The following is a 26,615-nucleotide window of genomic DNA, read 5'->3' as shown; positions in this document are numbered from 1 at the left end:
TTCATTTATTTCTGCTCTGATCTTGATGATTTCTTTCCTTCTGCTAATTTTGGGTTTTGTTAGTTCTTCTTTCTCTCCTAGTTCCTTTAGGTATAAGGTTAGATTGTTTACTTGAGATTTTTCTTGTTTCTTGAGGTAGGCTTGTATAGCTATAAACTTCCCTCTTAGAACTGCTTTTGCTGCATCCCATAGGTTTTGGATCATTGTGTTTTCATTGTCATTTGTCTCTAGGTATTTTTTGATTTCCTCTTTGATTTCTTCAGTGATCTCTTGGTTTTTTGGTAGCCTATTGTTTAGCCTCCATGTGTTTGTGTTTTTTACGTTTTTTTCCCTGTATTTCATTTCTAATCTCATAGCGTTGTGGTCAGAAAAGATGCTTGATATGTTTTCAATTTCCTTAAATTTACTGAGGCTTGATTTGTGACCCAAGATGTGATCTATCCTGGAGAATGTTCTGTGCGTGCTGGAGAAGAAAGTGTAATCTGCTTTTTATGGACAGAATGTCCTATAAATATCAATTAAATGTATCTGGTCTATTGTGTCATTTAAAGCTTCTGTTTCATTATTTATATTCATTTTGGATGATCTGTCCATTGGTGTGAGTGAGGTGTTAAAGTCCCCCAGTATTACTGTGTTACTGTCGATTTCCTCTTTTATAGCTGTTAGCAGTTGCCTTATGTATTGTGGTTCTCCTATGTTGGGTGTATATGTATTTATAATTGTTATATCTTCTTCTTGGATTGATCCCTTGATCATTATGTAGTGTCTTTCCTTGTCTCTTGTAACATTCTTTATTTTAAAGTCTATTTTATCTGATAGGAGTATAGCTACTCCAGCTTTCTTTTGATTTCATTTGGCATGGAATATCTTTTTCCATCCCCTCACTTTTAGTCTGTATGTGTCCCTAGGTCTGAAGTGGGTCTCTTGTAGACAGCATATAGATGGGTCTTGTTTCTGTATCCATTCAACAAGCCTGTGTCTTTTGGTTGGAGCATTTAATCCATTCACATTTAAGGTAATTATTGATATGTATATTCCTTTGTCCATTTTCTTAATTGTTTTGGGTTTGTTTTTGTAGGTCCTTTTCTTCTCTTGTGTTTCCCACTTAGAGAAGTTCCTTTAGCATTTGTTGTAGAGCTGGTTTGGTGGTGCTAAATTCTCTTAGCTTTTGCTTGTCTGTAAAGCTTTTGATTTCTCCATCGAATCTGAATGAGATCCTTGCTGGGTAGAGTAATCTTGGTTGTAGGTTTTTCCCTTTCATCACTTTAAGTATGTCATGCCACTCCCTTCCGGCTTGTGGCATTTCTGCTGAGAAATCAGCTGTTAACCTTATGGGAGTTCCCTTGTATATTATTTGTTGTTTTTCCCTTGCTGATTTCAGTAATTTATCTTTAATTTTTGCCAATTTTATTACTATGTGTCTCGATGTGTTCCTCCTTGGGTTTACCCTGTTTGGGACTCGCTGTGCTTCCTGGACCTAGATGGCTATTTCCTTTCCCATATTAGGGAAGTTTTCAACTGTAATCTCTTCAAATATTTTCTCGGGTCCTTTCTCTCTCTCTTTTCCTTCTGGGACCCATATAATGCGAATGTTGTTGCATTTAATGTTGACCCAGAGGTCTCTTAGGCTGCCTTCATTTCTTTTCATTCTTTTTTCTTTATTCTGTTCCACAGCAGTGTATTCCACCTTTCTGTCTTCCAGGTCACTCATCCATTCTTCTGCCTCAGTTATTCTGCTATTGATTCCTTCTAGTGTAGTTTTCATTTCAGTTATTGTAGTGTTTATCTGTTTGTTCTTTAATTCTTCTAGGTCTTTGTTAAACATTTCTTGCATATTCTGGATCTTTGCCTCCATTCTTTTTCCGAGATCCTGGATCATATTCACTATCATTATTCTGAATCGTTTTTCTGGAAGGTTGGCTATCTCCACTTCGTTTAGTTGTTTTTCTGGGGTTTTATCTTGTTCTTTCATCTGGTACATAGCCCTCTGCCTTTTCATCTTGTCTATCTTTCTGTGAATGTGGTTTTTGTTCCACAGGCTGCAGTATTGTAATTCTTCTTGCTTCTGCTGTCTGCCCTCTGGTGGATGAGGCTATCTAAGAGCCTTGTGTAAGTTTCCTGATGGGAGGGACTGGTGGTGGGTAGAGCTGACTGTTGCTCTGGTGGGCAGAGCTCAGTAAAACTTTAATTTGCTTGACTGCTGATAGGTGGGGCTGGGTTCCCTCCCTGTTTGTTGTTTGGCCTGAGGCAACCCAACACTGGAGCCTACCTTGGCTCCTTGGTGGGGCTAATGACAGACTCTGGGAGGACTCACGCCAAGAAGTACTTCCCAGAACTCCTGCTGCTAGACAAGTGTCCTTGTCCCCACAGTAGCCACAGCCATCCGCTGCCTCTGCAGGAGACCCTCCAACACTAGCAGGTAGGTCTGGTTCAGTCTCCCCTGGGGTCACTGCTCCTTCCCCTGGGTCCCGATATGCACACTACTTTGTGTGTGCCCTCCAGTTTGGGGTCTCTGTTTCCCCCAGTCCTGTCAAAGTCCTTCAGTCAATTCCCACTAGGCTTCAAAGTCTGATTCTCTAGAAATTCCTCCTCCCATTGCTGTACCCACAGGTTGGGAAGTCTGACATGGGGCTCAGAACCTTCACTCCAGTGGGTGGACTTCTGTGGTATAAGTGTTCTCCAGTCTGTGAGTCACCCACCCACCAGTTATGGGATTTGATTTTACTCTGATTACACCCCTCCTACTGTCTCATTGTGCCTTCTTCTTTGTCTTTGGATGTGGGGTATCTTTTTTGGTGTGTTCCAGTGTCTTCCTGTTGATGATTGCCCAGCAGCTAGTTGTGATTCTGGTGTTCTTGCAAGAGGGAGTGAGAGCACGTCCTTCTACTCCGCCATCTTGGTTCCTCCACCTGAAGTTGTACTTTCTTTACCTTTTAATTCAGCTAGATTGAGGTTCTTTCCCTTGCCTTAGTGTTGTCTGAGGAACTCTATCTGAAAGCCCATTTCTTAGGAAGCAAATATTTTAATATTTGTTTTGTGTCAGGTATCTGAGGCAGATCTCCTAGCCTCCTCTCTGTGTTCCTTTATTCTGGAATTCTGATGAGATACATGTTAAGACCTTCTTATTCTATCTACCATTAAAATTGTTTTTTTTCATTGATGTATAAAACATGTAGGTAAAGTACATAAACACTAAGCATAGAGCTCAGTAAAATATCACAAAGTGAATCTGTACATGTAACAACCACAAAGATCAAGAAATATAAGGCATTGGGACTTCCCTGGTGGCGTAGTGGATAACTCCACGCTCCCAATGCAGGGGGCCTGGGTTCAGTCCCTGGTCAGGGTACTAGATCTCACATGCATGCTGCAACTAAGCGTTCACATGCCACAACTAAGGAGCCCATATGCCGCAACTAAAGAGGCTACCTGCTGCAACTAAGGAGCCCTGGAACCGCAACCAGGGAGCCTGCCTACTGCAACTAAGATCCGGTGCAACCAATAAATAAATATTTAAAAAAAGAAAAAGAAATATAAGGCATGAAGTTTCCCAGAAGCCCCTTTATCCTGACTTCCAACACCTCATTTTTCTAACCACCTTAGTTTTTCTGTTTTTGAACATTATATAAATGAAGTCATATTAAATGGTCTTCTGTTTCTTTTTGTTTTTGAATTTGATGTCTTTTGCTGAACAAAATCTTATCTTACATTTGTGAAATTCATCCATGTTGGGTACAAGTATAATATGTTCATTTTCATTGCTTTTTAGTATTCCATCGTGTGAATAAACCACAGCTGATTGATCTGTTCTGCTGTTGATGAAAATTTTAAATTTGATTTCCAGTTTGGAGAACATTCCTTTACATGACTTTCAGTATATTTATGTTTAGAGGTAAACTTGTTCGGTCACAGGGTACGTATTTGTTTATTTTAGAGATAATGCCAAATAGTTTTCCAAAGTGTAACAGCTTTCATTCCCACCAATGGCATATAAGAATTCCTATTGCTCCTCATCTTTACCAACAATTGGTATTGTTAATTTCTAATTTTGACAGGTTCTTGTGGTTTAAAATGCCTTTTTCTGTTGATACTTCTGAGGTTGAGCATCTCTTCATATGTTTATTGGTTATTTGGATGTACTGTCTTGTCAAGTGCCTATTCAGATTTCTTTCCTAATCTTTCTATTGGGTTGTCCATTTTATTTCATTATTATTGTTGATTTATAGAAATTTCTTATATCTTCTGCATATGAAGCTATCTCTTCCACTCTGTGGTTGTATTTTCACCCTCCTGATGGTGTCTTGTGATGAGTAGAATTTCTCAGTGTTGTCTAATGCACTGGTCTTTTCCTTTATTGTTAGCGCTTTCTGCATCCTGCTGAAAAAAAACTTTTCTTCAGCCGCGTAGCACAGGGAGATCAGCTCAGCACAGGGAGATCAGCTCGGTGCTTTGTGACCACCTAGAGGAGTGGGATAGGGAGGGTGGGAGGGAGGGAGATGCAAGAGGGAAGAGATATGGGGACATATGTATATGTATAACTGATTCACTTTGTTTTAAAGCAGAAACTAACACACCATTGTAAAGCAATTATACTCTATTAAATAAAGATGTCAAAAAAGTCTTATATGAAGGTTATGGAGGCATTCTTCTGTTTTCTCTTTTAGAAAGTTTATTGTTTTGTCTTTTCCATTTAAATCTTTTTTTTTTTTTTTTTTGCGGTACTTGGCCTCTCACTGTTGTGGCCTCTCCCGTTGCGGAGCACAGGCTCCGGACGCGCAGGCTCAGCGGCCATGGCTCACGGGCCCAGCCACTCCGCGGTATGTGGGACCTTCCCAGACCGGGGCACGAACCCGTGTCCCCTGCATCGGCAGGCGGACTCTCAACCACTGTGCCACCAGGGAAGCCCTCCATTTAAATCTTATAATTCACCTGGATTTGATTTTTCTGCTAATATGAAGTAGGAGTTTATTTTTTTCTCCCCTATGGATCTTTTTTGTATAAACATAATTTACTTCTTAGAAAATTAAATCAGAATTGCAAACAGCACATAAACAAAAGAGGCAGCCTATATAAGGACGTTTTAACAGTATATAACCTTTTGCCAAAGGTTTTTTTTGCTGAATATCTATACACTGTGATTGGAATATAGTTTTTTGTTCAAAACTAAAACTTTGCATCCATTGAACAGTTCTCCTCTTCCCCCTTATCCCAGCATCTGACAACTACCGTTCTACTTTCTGTTTCTAAGAGTTTGATAAGTTTAAATACCTCACAGAAGTAGAATCATGCAGAAATTGTCATTTTGTGACTGGCTTATTTTAGTTAGCACAGTGTCCTCAAGTTTCATCTGTATTGTAGCATATGACAGGATTTCCTTCTTTGTTAAGGCTTAATAGTATTCCATTGTATATATATACCATATTTTCTTTACTTGTTTACCCATCAATGATCATTTGGGATGCTTCCACCTCTTAGCTGTTGTGAATAATGCTGTAATGAACACAGGAGTGTACAAATATCTCTTCAAGGTTCTGTTTTCAATTCTTTTAGATATATATACACAGAAGTGGGATTGCTGGATCATATGATTATTCTATTTTTAGTTTTCTGAGGAATTTCCATACTTTTCTCCATAGCAGCTGTACCATTTTCCATTCCCAATAAAAGTGCACAGAGGTTGCAATTTCTCCACATCCTTGTCAACACTTGTTATTTTCTTTTTTTTAAAAAATAGTGGCCATTCTAACGTGTGAGGAGATAGCTAAATGAGGTTTTTATTTGCTTCCTTAATTAGTGATGTTGAGTTAGCTCTTTTTGTGTATGTTGGTCATTTGTATATCTTTGGAAAAATGTCTATTCAAGTACTTTGCCCAGTTTTTAATTGGATTGCTTTATTGTTGAATTGAAGAGGTTCTATATATATGTATATACACACACATATATATATACACACACATATATATATACACACACATATATATATACACACACAAATATATATGTTATTTATGTACCTGCGTCTGGGTCTGATCTTAGTTGCAGCATGCGGGATCTTTCGTTGGGCATGAAGGTTCCTCATTGTGGTGCACGGGCTTTTCTCTGATTGTGGTGTGTGGGCTCCAGAGAGCACAGGTTCATTAGTTGCAGCACACGGGCTCTCTAGTTGTGGCGTGCGGGCTCCAGAGTGCATGGGGTCTGTAGTTGTGGCATGTAGGCTGTGTAGTTGCAGCGTGTGGGCTCTTTAGCTGTGGCACGTGGGCTCCAGAGTGTGTGGGCTTAGTAGTTTCGATGTGTGGGCTTAGTTGCCCCATGGCAGGTGGGACCTTAGTTCCCTGACCAGAGATTGAACCTGCGTCCCCTGCATTGCAAGACAGATTCTTAACCACTGGACCACCAGGGAAGTCCCTCTTTATATATTTTGGCTATTAATCCCTTATAAGATGCAGTGTGCATTTTCTCCCATTCTGTTGATTCTCTTTTCACTCTGATGATTGTTTCCTTTGCTGTGTAGAAGTTTTTAAGTTTGATATTGTCTATTTTCACTTTTGTTGCCTGAGCTTTTGGTGTCATATCCAAGAAATCATTGCCAAATCTAAAGTCATGAAGTGTTTCCCCAGGGTTTTTTTCTAGGAGTTTTATAGTTTTAAGTATTACATTAAAATGTCTTTAATACATGTAAATTTTTGTATGTGGTGTAAATAAGGGTCCAACTTCCTTCTTCCTTCAAAACTGGACATGTGAATATCCAGTTTTCTCAATACCATTTGTTGAAGGGACTATTCTTTCCCTATTGTGTAGCCTTGGCACCTTTCTCAAAGATCATGTGACCACATATGTGAGGGTTTATTTATTCCTGGGTTCTCTACTCTGTTCCATTGGTCTGTAGGTCTGTCATAATGTTTTTTTTTTTTTTTTTTTTTTTTGTATTTTTGCGGTACGTGGGCCTCTCACCGTTGTGGCCTCTCCCGTTGCGGAGCACAGGCTCCATACGCCCAGGCTCAGCAGCCATGGCTCACGGGCCCAGCCGCTCCGCGGCACGTGGGACCCTCCCGGACCGGGGCACGAACCCGCGTCCCCTGCATCGGCAGGCGGACTCTCAACCACTGCGCCACCAGGGAAGCCCTGTCATAATGTTTTAAATGTAGTAACTTTGTAATACACTTTGAAATCAGCAAGTGTGAGGCCTCCAGCTTTGTTTTGCTTTCTGAAGATTGTTGTGGCTGTTTTGTGTCCTTTGAGATTTCATATGAATTTTAGGGTTTTTTTTTTTGATTCTGTAAAAATGTCCTTGGAATTTTGATAGAAATTGCATTAAATATAGGTCACATTGTGTAATATGGACATTTTAACAATATTTAGTCTTCCAGTCCATGAACACAGAACATCTTTCCATTTATTTGTGTCTTCTATAATTTCTTTCAGCATTGTTTTGTAGTTTTCAGTGTACAGATCTTTCACCTCCTTGAATAAGTTTATTCCCAAGTATTTTATTTTTTTGATACTGTTGTAAATGGGTTTTCTTAATTTCATTTTCAGGTTGTTCATTGTTACTGTATATAAATACAGCTGATTTTTAAGTGTTGATTTTATAACTGCAACTTTGCTGTATTCATTTATTCTAATAGTTTTGTTGCAGAAACTTTAGAGTTTTCTATGTATAAGATCAGGTTATGTGCAAATAGAGATAATTTTACTTCTTCCTTTCCAATTTTGATGTCTTTTATTTCTTTTTTCTTGCCTTAATGCTGTAGCTTGAACTTCTAATACTATATTGAATAGAAGTGACGAGAGTGGTATCTTTGCCTTGTTCTTGATCTTAGAGGGAAAGCTTTTGGTTTTTCACCATTGAATATATTAGCTATGAGGTTCTCATATATGGTCTTTATTATGTTGAGGTAATTTCCTTCCATTCCTAGTTTGTTGAGTGTTTTTTATCATGAAAGTGTGTTGTATTTTGTCAAATGCTTTTTCTATATTAGTTGAGATGATCATATGGTTTTTGTCCTTCATTTTGATAATGAGATGAATTACTTTGATTGATTTGTGTATGTTGAACCATCCTTGCATTTCAGAAGTAAATCTGACTTAGACTATTAGTGTGTTATTGTTTTGGGTTTTTTTTTCTTTTTAGCATTTTGCTGAGGATTTTTATATCAGTATTCATCAGGAATACAGGTTTGTAGTCTTACTTTCTTTTGTTTATTTATTTTTTTATTATTTTTTTGCGGTATGCGGGCCTCTCACTGCTGGCCTCTTCCGTTGCGGAGCACAGGCTCCGGACGCGCAGGCTCAGCGGCCATGGCTCACGGGCCCAGCCGCTCCGCGGCATGTGGGATCTTCCCGGACCGGGGCACGAACCCGTGTCCCCTGCATCAGCAGGCGGACTCTCAACCACTGCGCCACCAGGGAAGCCCTTGATGTAAATTTTTTAATGTAAGTGGTGTTGTCAAGCCATCTGGTTCTGGGCTTTCCTTTCTTCGGATGTTTTTGGTTACTGATTCAGTCTCCTTACTGTAGTGTAGCTTTGTTCAGTTTATCTGTATCTATCTAATCTATTATTTAGTCTTGGTAAGTTGTATATTTCTAAAAATTTATTCATTTCTTCTAGGTCATTCCATCTGTTGTTGTATTCATAGTAGTCTTTTAGAATCCTTTTTATTTCTGTGGTATAAGTTGTAATGTCTCCTCTTTCATTTCTGATTTTTGCTGAGTCATTTTGTTTTTTTTTCTTGTTAGTCTAGATGAGGGTTTGTTGATTTTGATACTCTTTTGAGAAGAACTTAATTTCATTTATACTTTTTTCTATTCTTCATATCCTTTATATCTGCTTAATCTTTATTATTTCCTTCATCTATTAACTTTAGCTTTAGTTTGTTGTTCTTTTTTTAGTTCTTTGAGGTGTAAAGTTAGGTTGTTGATGTGAGATCTTTCTTCTTTTTTAATGTAGATATTTATTACTATAAACTTCCCACTTAGTACTGTACCATTTACATTTAAAGTAGTTACTTATAGGGAACTACTCACTATTGCCATTAAAAATTTTTTTCTGTGTGTCCTGCAAATATTTGGTCACTCTTTTCCTCTCTTTCTGCTTTCCACTGTGTTTTATTGATTTTCTTTTTTCTTTAGTAATGACATGCTTTAATTCCTTTCTTGTTTTCTTTTGGCATCTTTTACAGGTTTTTTTCATTGTGTTTACCATGAGGATTACATAAAACATAGTTATAACAATCTATCTTGAACTGATAACAACTTAAATTACATACAAAAATACTATTCCTTTACATCCTTGCCCCACTTTGTTCAGTGTCATAAACTATGTCTTTTTATATTTTATATTCACTAACATAGTGTTATAATAATTTTTAATGCTTTTATTTCTTAAATTCTATACTCAAAAGTGATTTATGTACCACCATTACAGTATTACAGATTTTTGTATTTGTATATTTACCTTTACCACAAAATCTTTATATTTTTATATGCTGTGTGTTGCTGTCTAGCTTCTTTGATTTCAACTTGAAGGACTTCCTTTAGCAGTTCTTGTAATGCAGGTCTTTGTGGTGATAACCTTTCTTAGTTTTTCTTTATCTGGGAACGTCTTTATTTCTCCTTCAGTTTTAAAGGACAGTTCTGGTGGTTATATAGTATTCTTGGTTTGCAGGTTTTTTCTTTCAGTACTTTGAATGTATTATCCCACTTCCCTCTGGCTGGTAATGTTTCTGCTGAGAAATCCACTGATCTAATGGGAGCTTCTTTGTATGTAATGATTCACATTTCTCTTGCTGCTTTCAAGATTAAGTCACTTTTGACTAGCTGTTTATAGTATGTCTTGATTTGAGCCTCTTTGGGCCCATCCTAGTTGGAGTCCTCTGAGTCTCTTGAATCTGGATGTTCATTTTCTTTCTCAGATTTGGGAAGTTTTCGGCCATTATTTTTTTCAGATAAGCTCTCTACCCACTCCCCTTTCTCCATCTGGAACTCCTATAACGGGAATATTGGTCATCTTGGTGATATCCTATAAGTCCCTTAGGCTTTTTCACTTCATTCCTTTTCTTTGTTCCTCTGACTAGATAATTTCAAATGGCTTATCTTTGACTTTGCTGATTCTTTTTTCTGCTTGATTCAGCCTGCTGTTGATCGTCCTCTAGTGAATTTTTAAATTTAGTTACTATATTTTTCAGCTCGATAATTTTTGTTTTGCTATTTTTCTGGTTTCTTTCTCATTGGTAATATTCTCGTTTTGTTTATGCATTGTTTTCCTGATTTTGTTTAGCTGTCTATTTGTATTCTCTTGTAGCGCACTGAATTTCTTTATGACCATTACTTTCAATTCTTTTTTAGGTAATTCATATGTCTCCCTTTTATTAGGGTCAGTTTCTGGAGATTTACTTTGTTCGTTTGTTTGAGCCATGTTTTCCTGTTTCTTCATGTGCCTTCTTCGGTGAATTGTCTGTTTAATCTTTTGCCCATTGTTTCATTTTTTATTGTTGAGTTTTGAGGGTTTTTAAAAGTATGTTCTGTGTATTTTTCAGGTATGTGACTCAATTTTTTTCTCTGAGTTGATGGCTAGTCTTTTCATTTTCCTTACAGTATCTTTCAAAAAGAAGTTCTTTAATTTTAAAGAAACCCATTTTATCAAATTTATTATTTTGGGAGGGGAACCAATGTTGTGTCTAAAAATCTTTGTTTAACCAAATGTCACAACGATTTTCTCCTAAAAGTTTTATTTTATTTATTTATTTTTTTTGTGGTACGCGGGCTTTGCACTATTGTGGCCTCTCCTGTTGCGGAGCACAGGCTCCGGACACGCAGGCCCAGTGGCCATGGCTCACGAGCCCAGCCGCTCTGCGGCATGTGGGATCCTCCCGGACCGGGGCACGAACCTGTGTCCCCTGCATCGGCAGGTGGACTCTCAACCACTGCGCCACCAGGGAAGCCCACTCCTAAAAGTTTTATACTTTTATGTTTTGCATTTGGATCGATGATCCATTTTGTGTTAATTTTTTCATAAAGTATGAGATACTGCTTTAAGTTCATTATTTTACATATGGATATCTGGTTTTCCAACATTGTTTTTCTCCACTGAACTTTTTTTGCATCATGATCATAAGTCATTTGACCACATCTATTTTCACCTATTTCTGGTCAGTACCTTTTCTCTTCCAGTGATTTATGATTATGCTTGTACCACACTGTCTTTATTACTATAGCTTAATATTAACTCTTAAAACCGGGTAGTATAAGTCCTTTCTTCTTCTTTTTCAAAATTGTTTAAGGTATTTTAGGTCTTTTGTATTTCCACATGGATTTGATAATTAAATTGTCAGTTTTTACCAAAATTCCTCCTGGGATTTATTTGAATCTATATATCAATTTAGGGAGAATTGACAACAATTATTAAATCTTCCAATCCATGATGGCAGTATATCTCCCTTATCTAGGACTTTAATTTTACTTGGCAATGTTTTATAATTTTCAGTTTGTGTGTCTTAAGACTTACCCTTAAATATTTCATATTTTTTAATATTATTGTAAATGGTATTATCTTTAAAATTTCAATTTCTGATGGTTTTGTTGCTAGTATTTTCACATGCAGTTCATTTTTATATATTGATCTTGTATTCTGCAGTTTTGCTACACTCACTTATTGGCTCTAGTAACTTTTTACAAAAAGATTACATAGAATTTTCTCCTTAGATGATTATGTCATCTGTGAATATAGAGACAATTTTTCTTCTTTTCCCATCTGGACTCCTTTTATTTCTTTTTCTTATCTTATCACACTTACTAGAACTTTCAGTCCAATACTGAATAAAAGTGGTAAGACTAAACATCCTTCCCTTGTTTTGATCTTTGATCTTTCACTATTAACTATGGCAGAAGGTATATTTCAATAATGCTTTTTAGCAGGTTCAGTTAATTCTGTTCATATTCTTACACTTATCAGGAATGGCTATTGGATTTTGTCACGTGTTTTCTCTGTATTTTTTCATTTTTTGAAAGGATTGTATTGCTTTTCTTTTAGTTTCTTTTTTATAGTAGAAAAGATATTTTTACGATTTTAAACATTTAATATTTATTGAGAATTGTTTTGCTCTGTGTAGCTACAGTCCATCTTGAAAAACATTTCACATGGACTTGAGATCAATGTGCATTCCACTCTTTTTTTTTTCTTAAACATCTTTAATTGGATCTTTTAGTTTCTTAACAGGGTGAATTACATTTATTTTTCAAACATTAAGACCAACTTAACATTCCAGAGATAAACCTCACCTGGTCATATATTGATATATTATCCTCTTTCTGTGTTGTTGTATTCATTTTGTTAAGGACTTTTTTTTTTGCAGACGTGTTCATGAGAGATGATCTTTAGCTTTGTTTTCTTGCACTGTCTTTGGGTTTGTTGTTAGCATAATGCTGCCTTATTGCAATAACTTGGAAAGTTTGTCCTCTTCAATTTTCTGAAAGAGTTTGTGTAGAAATGGTAATATTTGTTTCTTATATGTTTGGGAGCATTCACCAATAAAGCCATCTGGTCCTAGAGTTTTCTTTGTAGGATGTTTATAACTGCATATTTATTTCTTAAAATGAATATTTGGTGATTCAGGTTATATCTTTCTGCTTTAATGAGCTTTGGTATTTTATCCTTTTCAAGGAACCTGTTTCATCTATATTGCTGAATTTGTTGGTGTAAGTTGTTCACAGTACTTCCTTACTATCCTTTTAATATCTGTAGAATCTATAGTGATGTCACTTCTGTCATTCTTGATATTGGTCGTTTGTATTCTCTCTCTTTCTCTCTCTATTATTCTTAGCAGTCTGAGTAGAGATTTCATCAATTTTAATGATCATCTCTAAGAACAAACTTTGGTTTCCATGGTTTTCTCTATTTTCTTGTTTTCTTTTTCTATTTTTGATCTCCATTTTTTCCTTTCTTCTGTTTACTATGGTGAGTTTCATTGTTCTCTTTCTTCTAGTTTCTTAAAGTAGAGGCTGAAGTTACTGATTTGAGACCTTTATCCTTTCTAATACAGGCAGTTAGTAAAATAAAATTTCCACTGAATATTCCTTTAGGTAAATTTCACTAATTTTGATATGCTGAACTTCCATTTCTCTTCTATTAGTAAATTAGTAAATATATTTTCTAGTTTCCATTGTGATTTCTTCTTTGATTCATCATTTATTGAGAAACATGTCATTTAGTTTCCAAATATTTGGAAATATTAGAATATTTGAGTTGTTTTCCAGCTTGGGCTTAATTGCAATTGAAGCTATTTTAATCACTTGTGTAACTGTCTTTGTATGGATTGATTTACAATGATTATTTTCTAGTTAAATCCATCTCAGTCAGAATATGTACTTTGTATGACTTAAATCCTTTTAATTTTAATGAGACTGGTTTTGTGTTCCAGAATATAGTCTATTGGTAAATTTATCTTATGCACTTTAAAAACTGCTTATTCTTTTGTTTGTGGAGTGTTCCATAAATATCAGTTATGTCAAGATGGCTGATAACCATGTTCAATTCTTCTATATTCTTACTGATTTTCTGATTGTTCTATCAATTATTGAAACAGGTGTGTTGAAATCTAATATTTTTGGACTGTCTGTTTCTCCACTCAGTTCTGTCAATTACTGCTTCATATATTTCAAAAATCTGTTTTTAGCTACATAAACATTCAGGATTTTGATGTTTCTGTTCTTGGATTGACCCATTTATCATTGTAAAATGACTCTCTTTATCCCCATTAATACTCTTTGCTTTGAAATTTGCTATTTATATAGCAAATCTAGCTTTCTCATTATTAGAGTTATTGTGGTATCTCTTTCTTCTGTCCTTTTATTTTTAGTCTAAGTATCTGTGTCTTTATATTTAAAGTTAGATTCTTACAGGCAATTTATAGTTGGGTTTTGCTTTTTTATCCAATCTAGCAACATCTGCCTTTTATTTAATTGGGTTGTTTATATCATTTACAATTAATGTGATTATTGATATGTAGGTATCTGAATTTAAATTTTGTGTCTTGCTCTTTGTTTTCCCTCTGTTCCATTAATTTTTTCCCCTTCTGTTTTTTGGAAGAACTGAGTATTTTTGTGATTCCACTTTACCTCCTTTGTTGATTTATTAACTATAACTTTTTTTTGTTGATGTTTTAGTGTATGCTTTAGGGTTTATAGTATACATCATGAACTTTATCACAGTGTACCATCAAGTAATATGGTACCACTTCAAATATAGTATAAGAATCTTATAATACTGTACTTTCAGTTTTCTTCTCCTGGAATTTTGGGTATTTTTTTCTTACATTTTATTCTTATATGTTTCATAATTTCCTTAATACATTGTTAATATTCTTCCTTTAATAGTCAATTATCTTTAAAAAGATTTTAAAACAAAGTAAAAATTATATGATGTTTACTTACATATTTATTATTTCTAATCTTAAATTCCTTTGCATAGATCCAGATTATGACAGGTATTATTTTCCTTTTACAAGAAGGATTTTAGAAGATGTATTTATATTGTGCTTGTCTGTTATTGTAGAGGTTTGGAAAATTATCCTGTAAAATACCAAATAGTAAATATTTTAGGCTTTGTGTGCCATATAATCTTTGTCACAACTACTCAAATATGCCATTGTGTCAGGAAAGCAGACTTGGATAATATGTAAATGATTGGATGTGGTGAGTTTCATTCAAACTCTTATTTACAAAAATAATGGGTCATAGTTAGGTAAGAGGCATCCTTTGCTGACTTCTATGCTACTGAATAATCTTTCAGCTTTCTTATTTCTGAAAAAGTCTAGTTTATTTTTGTTTTAGAAAGATATTTCTGTGGGTATAGAATTCTAGTTTGCCAGGTTTTTTTTTTTCTTTTACTACTTTAAAGATGTTACTCCACTGATTTCTGGCAAGAAATCTTATTTTTAATCACTGGTTTTACATAATTTGAGAGCAATGTATTTCTTTATTTTTATTGCTTTAGTATTTTAAGAGTAAATCACAATTTATGTTCTTATTCTCTTACTGGCCATTTGGGTTGTTTCAAGTATTTAACTAATATGAATCATGCTGCTATGAACTTTCTGGTACACATCTTTAGGTGCCTTTATGCATACATTTATTTGTAGTGGAATTGCTGGGTCATGCAAGAGGCATATGACCAGCTTTAGTAGATACTGACACATGGTTTTTCAAAGTGATGGTACTGTTTTACAGCCCCATCAATGACGTGTGAAAGCGCTAGTTGCTCCATGTCCTCATTGACATTTGATATTAATCTAGTCCCTTTCATTTTGGTCATTCTGGTGATGTGTAGTGATATTTACTTAGGATTATAATTTGTGTTTAGTTGATCACTAATGAATCTGAGCACCTTTTCATGTATACATAGGAATATACCTTCCATTGTTTATGGGTACATAAAAACCTATGTGAGAATGCTAAATACCCAATTTTGGCAGTTTCTACTTCTAAGGACAGAGAAGGGGAGGAATTTGTTGGACAGGAGGGTTCACAGAGGGCCTCAACTTACAGTATTATTGCTAAACCAGAAGTGGATACAGGAATATCTAAAATGTTTCATTTCTTTACAAAATTTAATTTTTGTAAAATATGCATAATATAACATTTGCCATTCAAACCATTTTTAACTGTACTGTTCGTGACATTTAGTACTTTTACATTGTTATAGAACCATTACCATCACTCAAAAAATTTTTGAGAGGTCAGTTTAAATGCTTAATTCAGCATCACATAGTTTTTATAAACATTATCAGAGAGTAAAATTTTACAGTGTATTTCTAATACAAGTGTAAATTCACATCCAGAAAACAAAAATTTGGCTATTCAAAGTTTGAACAAGCTTCCAAGGGTAGGATTTTTCTTGGCAAGTTGTTAGGAGTTTATAATGTAAAGAGCTTTCTGTCTGAAGGTACATTAATGTCAAACTTCAAAGTAATGAGTCACATTAATTCAACAGTTACCTCTTGCATATTTCTATATGTATAGCACTATTTTGCATTATGATATGGGTAAGTCATAAATAATTAAAATAAATGGTTCTTAGTTGCTTTTGCCATAATCATTTTATGATATAGCAATAATGTTTTTCAAAGTCATCTGTTTAAATGTTCACAAACATTACCTGTACTTTTGTTTTCATCTTCAGATTATGACTGTACCTAATGACCCGTATACTTTTCTCTCTTGTGGTGAAGATGGAACTGTTAGGTGGTTTGATACACGCATCAAAACTAGCTGCACAAAAGAAGATTGCAAAGATGTAAGAATCAAGTTTTTGTACAAATGATGAAAAAAATTAAGATTATCCTTAAAATTGGGTAGTAAGTTAACTCTGTTATGAGCTTATGGATAAATTAAGAATTTTTTATTTTATAAAATTTTCAATAAGTATATTTTTATAATCAAAAAAATCTTAATTAAAATGTTAATAGTAAAGTTAAGGAACTTATACTTAAATTGTACAGTTCAAATATATTTATAAAAATTTATATAATTTTTCAGTATATACCATAGCATTATAAAAACTTGAAGTATTTATCAGTATATTCCATTTATTTATGGAGGCAATTTTGGCTTACCAATAGCAGTGATAAAAGCATGTAGAAGTTTAGTGTCTCTTTTTATTTTTACCCTGTCCTTTAAACCAAGATTTATTTATATGCTATCTTTTGTTTTAGACAGTTAGATACCATTTTATCAACATGTTCATTCAGATTTAGCTCACTTCTCTAAAGACAGAGCTTCACTATCAATTTTGTATTTTTTAAAATAGTATTTTAAACTTGAAAAAGACCTGAGAAATCAGTCAGTGTAAGGCCCCAGACAACTAACCCTAAATGTTATTTAGAGACAGTAGCTTTTGTCTCAGATCATTTTAGAGTAGTAAATGAAGTAAGCAAGTATTGCTAAATACATTTTTACTGATAGTTACAAAAAAAAAAAGTTACTAGTAATCAGGTTGAGTGTTTGCTAATTAAACCAGTTACTATTGTTAACATACTTTAGGTGGAGAAGAGATTATTTTATACATTGAAACAGAGAAGAAAAAAAATAGAAATAAAAAAACTTTGTCAGTTTTTATATTGTATACATGTATACACATACACAATTAGGAACGTTGAACTGAAGGCAGAAATAAGTTTAAAATAGCAGGTTGTTTATTAGGGGCATTTGGTTTACCTGTTTCTTAGTAAATAATAGGTCCTAAAATTTGTTATGTCAAAATCTTTTAAGCAGTAGTTTCATATACAATGTAGTTGGATTTAATTTTGTTTTTATAATCAAAAACTCTGTAAAACTGAAGAATAAAGCAAAGCTAATAAGTGAAATATTGTTAAATTTTTTCTCAATAAAACTTGTGATTTCTTTATATGTAAAAAGGAATAGAGAGAGTATAAAGAAAATTGGTAACTAGGGTAATTCTTAAATCCTAAAAATTTAGAATTATGAGCAGTATTTGGTGAATAAATTCTATGTAATAGGAATAATGTTCTGAGGCCCATAATTAAATACATAAAACTTAGCATAAATGTAACTTACAAACTCAGCTATTCTGAGAAGAGTGAGGAGTTAGAGTTGTAGACAAAATAGTATAGAATTAACAGTACCTTAAAGCTATATCTTTGGGGTGATAACTCTTATATTTTCTAATGCTTGTATAGAGATAAGTAGTGACATTATAGTGAAGCCTGTCTTTGACATGGCTTCAATTTTATATGTATGTATGTACTTTGTTTTTGAACGGGTAAGGAGGCAGATTTTATAAGTTAAAAATACAAAATTTTAATATCAGGTTATGATATTTTTGTTATATTTTAATAGCAATAATTAAAATTAAAATATCATGAGTACCGTATAAAATGATTATACTTATGATAGACAAAGGTTGATTATACCTCCATGTTTACTGTCCAGTGGACCAATGATCGCAGGCATTTCTAATGACATTAATGACTTAATGACATATTACATAGGTAATGTATGAGTTTTTGAATATTTCTAAAGATGATCATTTTATTCCTGAGTATGAGAATATTTAGGAGGCATGTTGGTTTTTTTCCTCCCTTATTGTCATACTGACTGAATTAGGATTTCTGAAAAAGATTTTCTTGTTCTAATTGAAGGGAAAATGTTTTAAATAGACTATTATCTGTTGTAAAGCTTATGTAACTGGTATTTTTTTATCTTTTGTAGGATATTTTAATTAACTGCCGACGTGCTGCCACATCTGTAGCTATTTGTCCACCAATACCATATTATCTTGCTGTTGGTTGTTCTGATAGCTCAGTACGAATATATGATCGGCGAATGCTGGGTACAAGAGCTACAGGTAAAAAGACATATATTGGAGAAAATATGAGATCCTATCAGTTCAAAGGATAAATCTTTTTTTTTATATAAATTTATTTATTTTTGGCTGCATTGGGTCTTCATTGCTACATGCAGGCTTTCTCTAGTTGCGGTGAGCGGGGTCTACTCTTCATTGTGGTGCGTGGGCTTCTCATTGCGGTGGCTCCTCTTGTTGCGGAGCACAGGCTCTAGGTGTGCGGGCTTCCGTAGTTGTGGCTTTCGGGCTCTAGAGCGCAGGCTCAGTAGTTGTGGAGCATGGGCTTAGTTGCTCCGCGGCACGTGGGATCTTCCCAGACCAGGGCTCGAACCCATGTCCCCTGCATTGGCAGGCGGATTCTTAACCACTGCACTACCAGGGAAGTCCCCAAAGGATAAATCTTTATGATGTATTGCAATTTAAAAATTTCATTAGTTTCACGTAAAATTTAGTAAATAGAATGTATTTAAATACTATGGATTATTATAAAAAATAGCATATCACCAAGTTTTTATGACCCATCAGTGTGATACTTTTGCAGTTTATCACTTTAAAAAGTTGTAACACTTGATATATTAATTTCCTGGGTCTATCATAACAAATTACTCTAAACTGGGTGGCTTAAAATAACAGAAATGTATTCTCTCACATTTCTGGAGGCTAAATGTCTAAAATCAAGATGTTGCAGGGTGGTGTTCTGCTGGAGGCTCTCATGGAGAATCTATTGCCTGCTTCTCTCCTAGATTCTGGAGGTTGCTGACAATCCTTAGCATCCCTTGGCTTTTAAATGTATCAGTCCAATCCCTGCTTCCATATTTACATGCTATTCTCTCCTGTGTATCTGTGCCTGCATTTCCCTCTTCTTATAAGAAAACTAGTTACATTGTATTTAAGGGTCACCATAATCCAGTATGACCTCATCTTGATAATTACATCTACAAAGACCCTATTTCTAAATGAGGTCACGTTCTGTTTCTTGGTGGACATGAATTTTCAGGGGACACTCTTCAGCTCACAACACTTGGCTTTCCTAATTTCTCTTTGCCATCTTTTCAATCAAGGGGATAATAGTAAGCGTGGTGGAGAGAAAAGTTAGGAAAGAACAGTGACTTGAGTGTGTATTAATATATAACATATTTATGCCTACTTAGTAGCCTAGCTAAAGTACTGTAAATGATGCTGCAGTACTGAATTTGAATTTGCCTTAAACTCCTATTTGTTCCTCATCTGCTTTGGGATCAAACCACTTCTGAAATATTCACCTCAAAGCTAACTTCCATTAGCATTTTCTGTCAAGGAAGGTCAAGATTGCACATTTTTTCTCTCTCTCTCTCTCTCTCTCTCTCTCTCTCTGTCTCTCTGTCTCTCTGTCACACACACATACACACATCCCCCCCAAATATACATACATATGTACACATTTATATATATATTCACATATTTTATGGCATCAAAAATAAAAGTTGACTTGGGCCAGAAATTAACAATGTTGATCTCAATGTCAGTTTATGTCCAGTGAAAATGGACCTAGATTACTGAAATGGGAAAACCAGATGGGATCTTTTTTCTTTTCTTGAACTGTGATTGAGGAGTCTTGTCTATTTGGACATGCATGTTTAGGGGGAACAGTAATAATATATGGAACTGTAGGCTCAGTTATCATTTCTCAACAGATGGGACATGATTGAAATTTTGGGCAGGGCAGGATAATACAGCTTTGCGGGATTCTTAGAATTTAGCATTCCTGGGTCTGCAGAGCACAAAGTGCCAGTCGTACCTCTCCCTTTCGTATTGCATTATGTTGACGACCACCAAAATTAATTAAAATTAGAGTGGTATTCCCACTCTGTTATCTTATAAGAGGAGAATTTCATGGCAATCAAAAACCTTTTAATGACATAAAGTAAAAGGTAAATCATATTAAAAAGATACTGTACTGTTTTATCTAGTATGCTAGTAAATATCAGCTTTCCGATTTATATTATAAAATTATATTATCTTAATGTGGGGAATTTTTAAGAGATGATTTAGTGTGACTGTAATCACAATATAAAATTGATTAAATAACTCATATTTCCAATAAAACATTGATGTAATCTGGAATTCTAGAAAATCATGAATTCTTTTTGGAAGATATGTAAACTTTATATTATATTCATTTTTATTTTGTTACAAAATTTGACTGATGATTAAAGAGTCTTTTCCAGAAATAGAATATGATCGCTTGGATTTATATTGCTACGTTAAATCACATATCTCATAGTTTAGATTAAGAGTTTTTCAAGTGTTTTTCTTGAAAAATATTCTGAATTTTAAACAATTCCTTTTTTCTTATTTAGGGAATTATGCAGGTCGAGGAACTACTGGAATGGTTGCCCGTTTTATCCCTTCCCATCTTAATAACAAGTCCTGCAGGGTGACATCTCTGTGTTACAGTGAAGATGGTCAAGAGATTCTTGTTAGTTACTCTTCAGATTACATATATCTTTTTGACCCAAAAGATGATACAGCACGAGAACTTAAAACTCCTTCTGCAGAAGAGAGAAGAGAAGAGGTAAGTGTACTCAAAACCATGTTCTTTATTGAATTCAGAAAACATTAACTCACTAACTCCTGGAGCATTAATTCAGTAACCCCTAGGGCCTGAAGGGCTTCAAAAAATAGAGTTAATTTTCATGGCATTTACAGTCTAAGGAGCAAAGACATGAAAATACGCATGAAAGAATGGGAGTAATAAATAAGGATAAGGTGCTAGGCGAAAGTATTTTTAAAGAGAAAATATTTAATAGCAAAATGTTTTTCCAAGTTTATGGATGCACAGCAGCAGGCAAGAAAGATGAACAGTTCTGACAGTTGCAGAAGAGGCAATTAAAATAATAAATAAATGTGATGTATAAACTTCCAAGAGACTAAATGTTTATATTCATGCAACAATGTTTACTATTCATATGTTGATAGCAGTCCTTCCTGTCTTCTCCTGATTCTGCCTCTTTCACAGTTATGAATTAGTGACATGTAATATTATCTCTAGGTACATTTTGTAAAACAATGACCCGTATGAGTGAGTGAGAAAAAGGTAAGTTAAAGTGTCTGAACATACACACACAACACAACACATACACAGAATTGGGAGAGGAGGGGATTGCTGTCCTCATATAAATAGTGAATGGTAATAGGTAAAACTCCTATTGGTGCATGAATATAAACATTTAGTCTTTTAGAAGTTTATACATTACATTATATCTATATATCTATATCTGTAGATACCCTCTTTATCAATTTCTAGATATAAATATAGATATATATTATGTATTGGAACCTAGGTGAAAGAACTGCTTTTCCTAAAATGACTCTAAAATACTAAATCATTTTTCTTACTTATGAAAAACAATAACCAGAAATAGTATATCCTTGACAGTACACAGCAGTAGAAAAATGTTTGCTTTAACCTTGTTGAGGTTCTTTCCCCACGTTTTTCACTTTGGCTTTTTTATTTTACAATGTCCTATGGTTGTTTTTGTTTTTTTTAATTTGGTTGCACCGGCTCTTAGTTGCACCTCCAGGTCTCCTTAATTGCGGCACGTGGGCTCCTTCGTTGCGGCTTGCGGGCTCCTTAGTTGAGGCACACAGGCTCCTTAGTTGTGGCATGCGAACTCTTAGTTGCAGCATGCATGTAAGATCTAGTTGACCAGGGATCAAACCCGGGCCCCCTGCATTGGGAGTGCAGAGTCTTATCCACTGCGCCACCAGGGAGGTCCCTATAGTGTCCTGTGTTTAATCACTCTATTCTTTGGATTATAAATGTCTTTTGAAATTAACCATTGCTTTTTATTAATTATCAGTGACTTTTAGGTATTGGTCCAACTCTTCTTAATGAATACATTTTAAAGGTACTAAAGAACAATAACAATTTTGTAATTCCTATGAGATGCAAAACCAAATCCAGTTCTTATAGTTGCAGGTTGAGAGGGCTATAAAATTAGAAAAAAATCAAGATTACTTTATAAATGTGTTTTTGGGATTTTAAATTTGGCACTGTGTTTAAGTGAATTAGGAAATTGGTGAAGAAGAGGGTATGATGGCTAATGAAACAATTTTTGAGTTTATTGGTCTGATTGAAAATGTGAAATCTGCTCTGTCATTTTGTTGTTGCTATGTAATTTCCTCTTGAGATAATGCGCTTCAGTAAAGTTACAGTCATACTTTGTGACTGTTACAGAATGAAAGAGTTGGAAATACAGAAACATTTTAAGTGAGCCAACTAGCTTTTTTATCCCATAGAATACTTAGCCTAAAGATGTTTATATAATGAGTGAAAGAGGCTTAATTATGAACAGTTGGTTTTTTTGAACATGTTTTTCTCAGTATTCTTTGTTGAATTAACTAAATTAAGAAAAATAATTCTTAAAATGAATTAAAATTAAAAAAATAAATTATGCTTATTGTAATAAATGAAATAATTCACAGGTCTATGTAGAAAAAGAAATTAATAACCTGTCCTCATCTTAATCTCGCCATCTTTTCTTTCAGTGTTTTATGCTAAATCCTTGACAGTAATGTTCAGACAAACTCATCTCAGCTCACCAAATATTTACTGGGTGGCTACTATACTACATACTATACTAAACTTTAGAAAATCAAGGATGACTGTAACAAAGACATGATCTCTCATTCAGGAGTTTACAAATAAATAAATAAATTTATAAAGGAATAAAGTTTATAAATAAATGTGTGAAACTTAAAATAATAGAATTGTATGTAAGAATTATGTTCTATATAAGTAGACCAAAAGAAGGAATAATTGTTTTTGATTGGGAATGTAAGAAACACTTGAGCAGGGTTTTAAAGTATGAATAAAAGTTTAATATATGATTTTTTTCTTATGTTTTCATATTTTTATATTTTCTTAACTTGTAGGGGTCTCTTTTTATTTCCTATATTATTTCCTTTGCCCTCTAATAATTTGTCTTTCACCCCCCACCCCTTTTTGTTTTGGCCACGCCTCTTGGCTTGCTGGCTCTTAGTTCCGCAACCAGGGACTGAACCCAGGCCCCTGGCAGTGAAAGCTCAGAGTCCTAACCACTGGACTGCCAGGGAATTTCTGTTCCCCTTCTTTATTTAGCATATTCTTTTGTCTTATTCAAATTTTTTCCACTTGTCATTTTCCTTTATTTTGGTATTCCTTTTTCCTTTTTATTGTCTTTTCTTTCTTTTCGTTTTTCTCTCATATCTTTTTGACATTTCCCCCACCTACCTAGCACATTATTGGACTGCTTTGTTGAAGCCAATCTCTCATTTTCTCCTGGTCCCCATAATTTATCCCTAAAAGTATTGCATGTATCCCCTGCTTTTTGAATGTTTGCTTCTATATCACTTTGCTTTTACTAAAGACCTGCTTAGTACCTGCTTTCACTAACTAAAAAGTCCAAAGAGGATTTTTGCTTTTACAGAGAAAAGGTGAAAAGCGAAAATGGCATTTGGCGTTTGTTTGCAGTGTGCACCCTGAGCAGCAAGTGGCATCACCAAGCTCCTTCCCAGTGAAATATACTCGGCATCTCAGCATCAACCTGCCATAGCATTGAATTGTGTCTTATCTCAGCGTCAAGCTGCCGTAGCTTTGAATTGTGTCTCTGTCTCAGCCTCAAGCTGTCGTAGCATTGAATTGTGTCTGTGAGCATCTGTGCTTTATCTCAATTTATTCTGTGCATCCATTAGCAAGATGTGTCCTAAGGTAATTGCTTCTTCATTTTACTCCATTTCGACGTATGAAAGTTTTCATAGGAACATTCTGCTTTCAGATAGTAGGGGAAACCTGTATCCAAAGTCTGTAGTACTGCTTCCCACTCTACTATTAATACTCTAATCCGAGTCATCAGCATCTCTCCTCCTAGATTATTATGGTAGCTTTCTTACCAGGTCCCTGCTTTCATACCCACCCCCTCCAGTCCTTTAGTTAGCTACACGGTAGTCAAAGTAATCCTTTAAAACATAAGTCAAATCACGCCACTGTTCTGATCCACACTCCAAATGGCTCCCCACCTCACTCAGAACAAAACTGAGGTCCTTACAGTGGCTTCAAGATCTTAGATCATCTGGTTCTTGTTACTTCTACTGCTCTCTCCTTTGTTTACTCTGCTCTACCTACATCTACTTACTTGTTTACTCAGACAGGCTAAGCTACCTTATGGCTTTTGCATTTATTTTGCCTGAAATGATCTCCTCTAGATATCTGGATTTCTTCTTCCTTTACTTCTTATAGGGCTTTTCCTATGTTCCCTTCTCTGTTAGATCCTACCTTACCACATTATTTAAAATTGTAACCCTTAATTATCTGGTACTACCTATCACCCTTTTCTATTGATACTTTATTTTTTTCTGTAACACTTACCACTTTCTCTGTATATTTTACTTTTTAATTTCATGTATTCTATAAACTCTGTGACATTGGGAATTTTTGTATGTTTTATACATTGATCTTTCCCCAATACCTAGAGTAGTACCTGACACATGAAAGGTGCTAAAAAAATTTTTATTGAATGACTGATTGAATGAATGCTGTATGATTTTCAGGATTCTTGAGTAGGTTATTTCGCATATATCAAAAAATCAAACTTAGGACTGTTTTTAACTTGAAGATCTTGTTCCATAAATAGTTGCTGATTATAGATCATAATAGATATATTATAATAGATTATAACATCAGTTCATTGCCTGTATAATACAAAAATTTCTCTCTTCTAACCATGGAACAGAGCTCTTAATTCTAAGTACAATTTATATACAGGGTGAGGCTCTCTCTTTCTGGAAATGATTATTTGTCTGAGATTTTAGATAACTGCCACACTAGGCATCCTCTAATCTAATGATTATTCTTTGTCACACTTGTGACTTCCTCTGCAGATTTTGTTATTCTCAGTTGCTTTTAACCATACTTACACATAACATGGAACTTGTGGGTTCTTTTTTTTTTTTTCTGTTTCCTTTGCTGAGGATGGAGACTTTTTTTTCCCATTCTCCTTGTTGCTTGGTATGGTTTCCAGGAGAAAATAGAAAATTTACAGCTAAGCTGTCACCAGATTTCTATTAAAACCTGCTTAATTGTGAAAGAGAAAAAAAATCAATGAATGTTATGTTAGAAAAAAATAAAAGGGAGTGACCCATAGGGTGGGAGAAAATGTTTGCAAATCATATATCTGGTTTATGATTTAGAATCCAGTATCCAGAATATGTTATATAAAGAACACTTACTACTCAACAATGAAAAGACAAGTATCCTAATTAAAAAATTGGTAAAGGATTTGAATAGACATTTCTCCAAAGAAGGTATACAAATGACCATTAAGCACATAAAGAGATGTTCAACATCACTGATCAAAACCACAGTGAGGCACCACTTCACACTTACTAGGTTGGTTAAAATAAAAAAGTCAGTGACAATTGTTGATGAAAATGTGGAGAAATTGGAGCCCTCACACATTGCTGGTAGGAGTATAAAATGGTGCAGGTGCATTGTAAAACAGTTTGTCAGTTCCTCAAAAGTTAAATATAGAAGTTATCATATGATTTGGCAATTCCACTCCTAGATATATACCCAAGAAAATTGAAAATATGTCCCCGTAAAAACTTGCCCATATGTTCATAGCAGCATTAGTCACAGTAGCCAAAAAGTGGAAAGAACTCAATGTTCATCAGCTGGTGAATGAATATACAAAATGTGGTGTATTCAAAAAGTGGAATATTATTGAGCCATAAAAAGCAATGAAATACTGATATATGCTGCAACGTGGATGAACCTTGAAAAATATTAAGCTAAGTGAAAGAAGTCATACACAAAAGGCCACATATTATGTTATTACATTTATATGAAGTGTCCAGAATAAGCATATCCATAGAGACAGAAAGTAGATTCGTAGTTGCCAGGAGGTGAGTAGAGGGAGAAGTGGGGAATGATTGCTGATAGCTATAGGGTTTCTCTTTAAGGTGATAAAAATGTTCTGGATTAGTGTGATACAAGTAGTTGCATAGCTTTGTGAATATACACCACTGATTTGTCTACTTTAAAAGGGTAAATATTATGGTATGTGAATTATATCTCAGTAAAAAGATGTTAAAATGTAACGGTTAAAGGGAGTGATTAAGAGTGTCAGATGCCATAGACACGAAATAAAATAATCTCTGAAAGGTGCCATTTGAATTGGAAATTGAGTTTTAATCATTTTATCATTGATCAGTGAACTTAGTCGTTGATCATTCACTGGTG

General features: G+C 34.6%; 1 protein-coding gene across 9 annotated transcripts in view; it reads left to right on the top strand.

Moving 5' to 3' along the window:
* The window catches only part of DCAF6 (DDB1 and CUL4 associated factor 6), a 173,014-nt gene that overhangs the window by 61,091 nt on the left and 85,308 nt on the right, over positions 1-26,615 (top strand). For all 9 annotated transcript variants that reach the window (XM_060133765.1, XM_060133776.1, XM_060133785.1 and 6 more), the window contains exons 5-7: positions 16,175-16,288; positions 18,223-18,358; positions 20,695-20,909. In XM_060133765.1, coding sequence (XP_059989748.1) covers positions 16,175-16,288; positions 18,223-18,358; positions 20,695-20,909 — 465 coding nt within the window. The remainder of the gene's footprint in view (positions 1-16,174; positions 16,289-18,222; positions 18,359-20,694; positions 20,910-26,615) is intronic.

Source organism: Lagenorhynchus albirostris, chromosome 2 (genome assembly GCF_949774975.1).
Source record: "Lagenorhynchus albirostris chromosome 2, mLagAlb1.1, whole genome shotgun sequence".
NCBI classification, from domain to species: domain Eukaryota; kingdom Metazoa; phylum Chordata; class Mammalia; order Artiodactyla; family Delphinidae; genus Lagenorhynchus; species Lagenorhynchus albirostris.
Note: the sequence above shows the minus strand (reverse complement) of the source record. Positions and strands in the feature narration are given on the sequence as shown.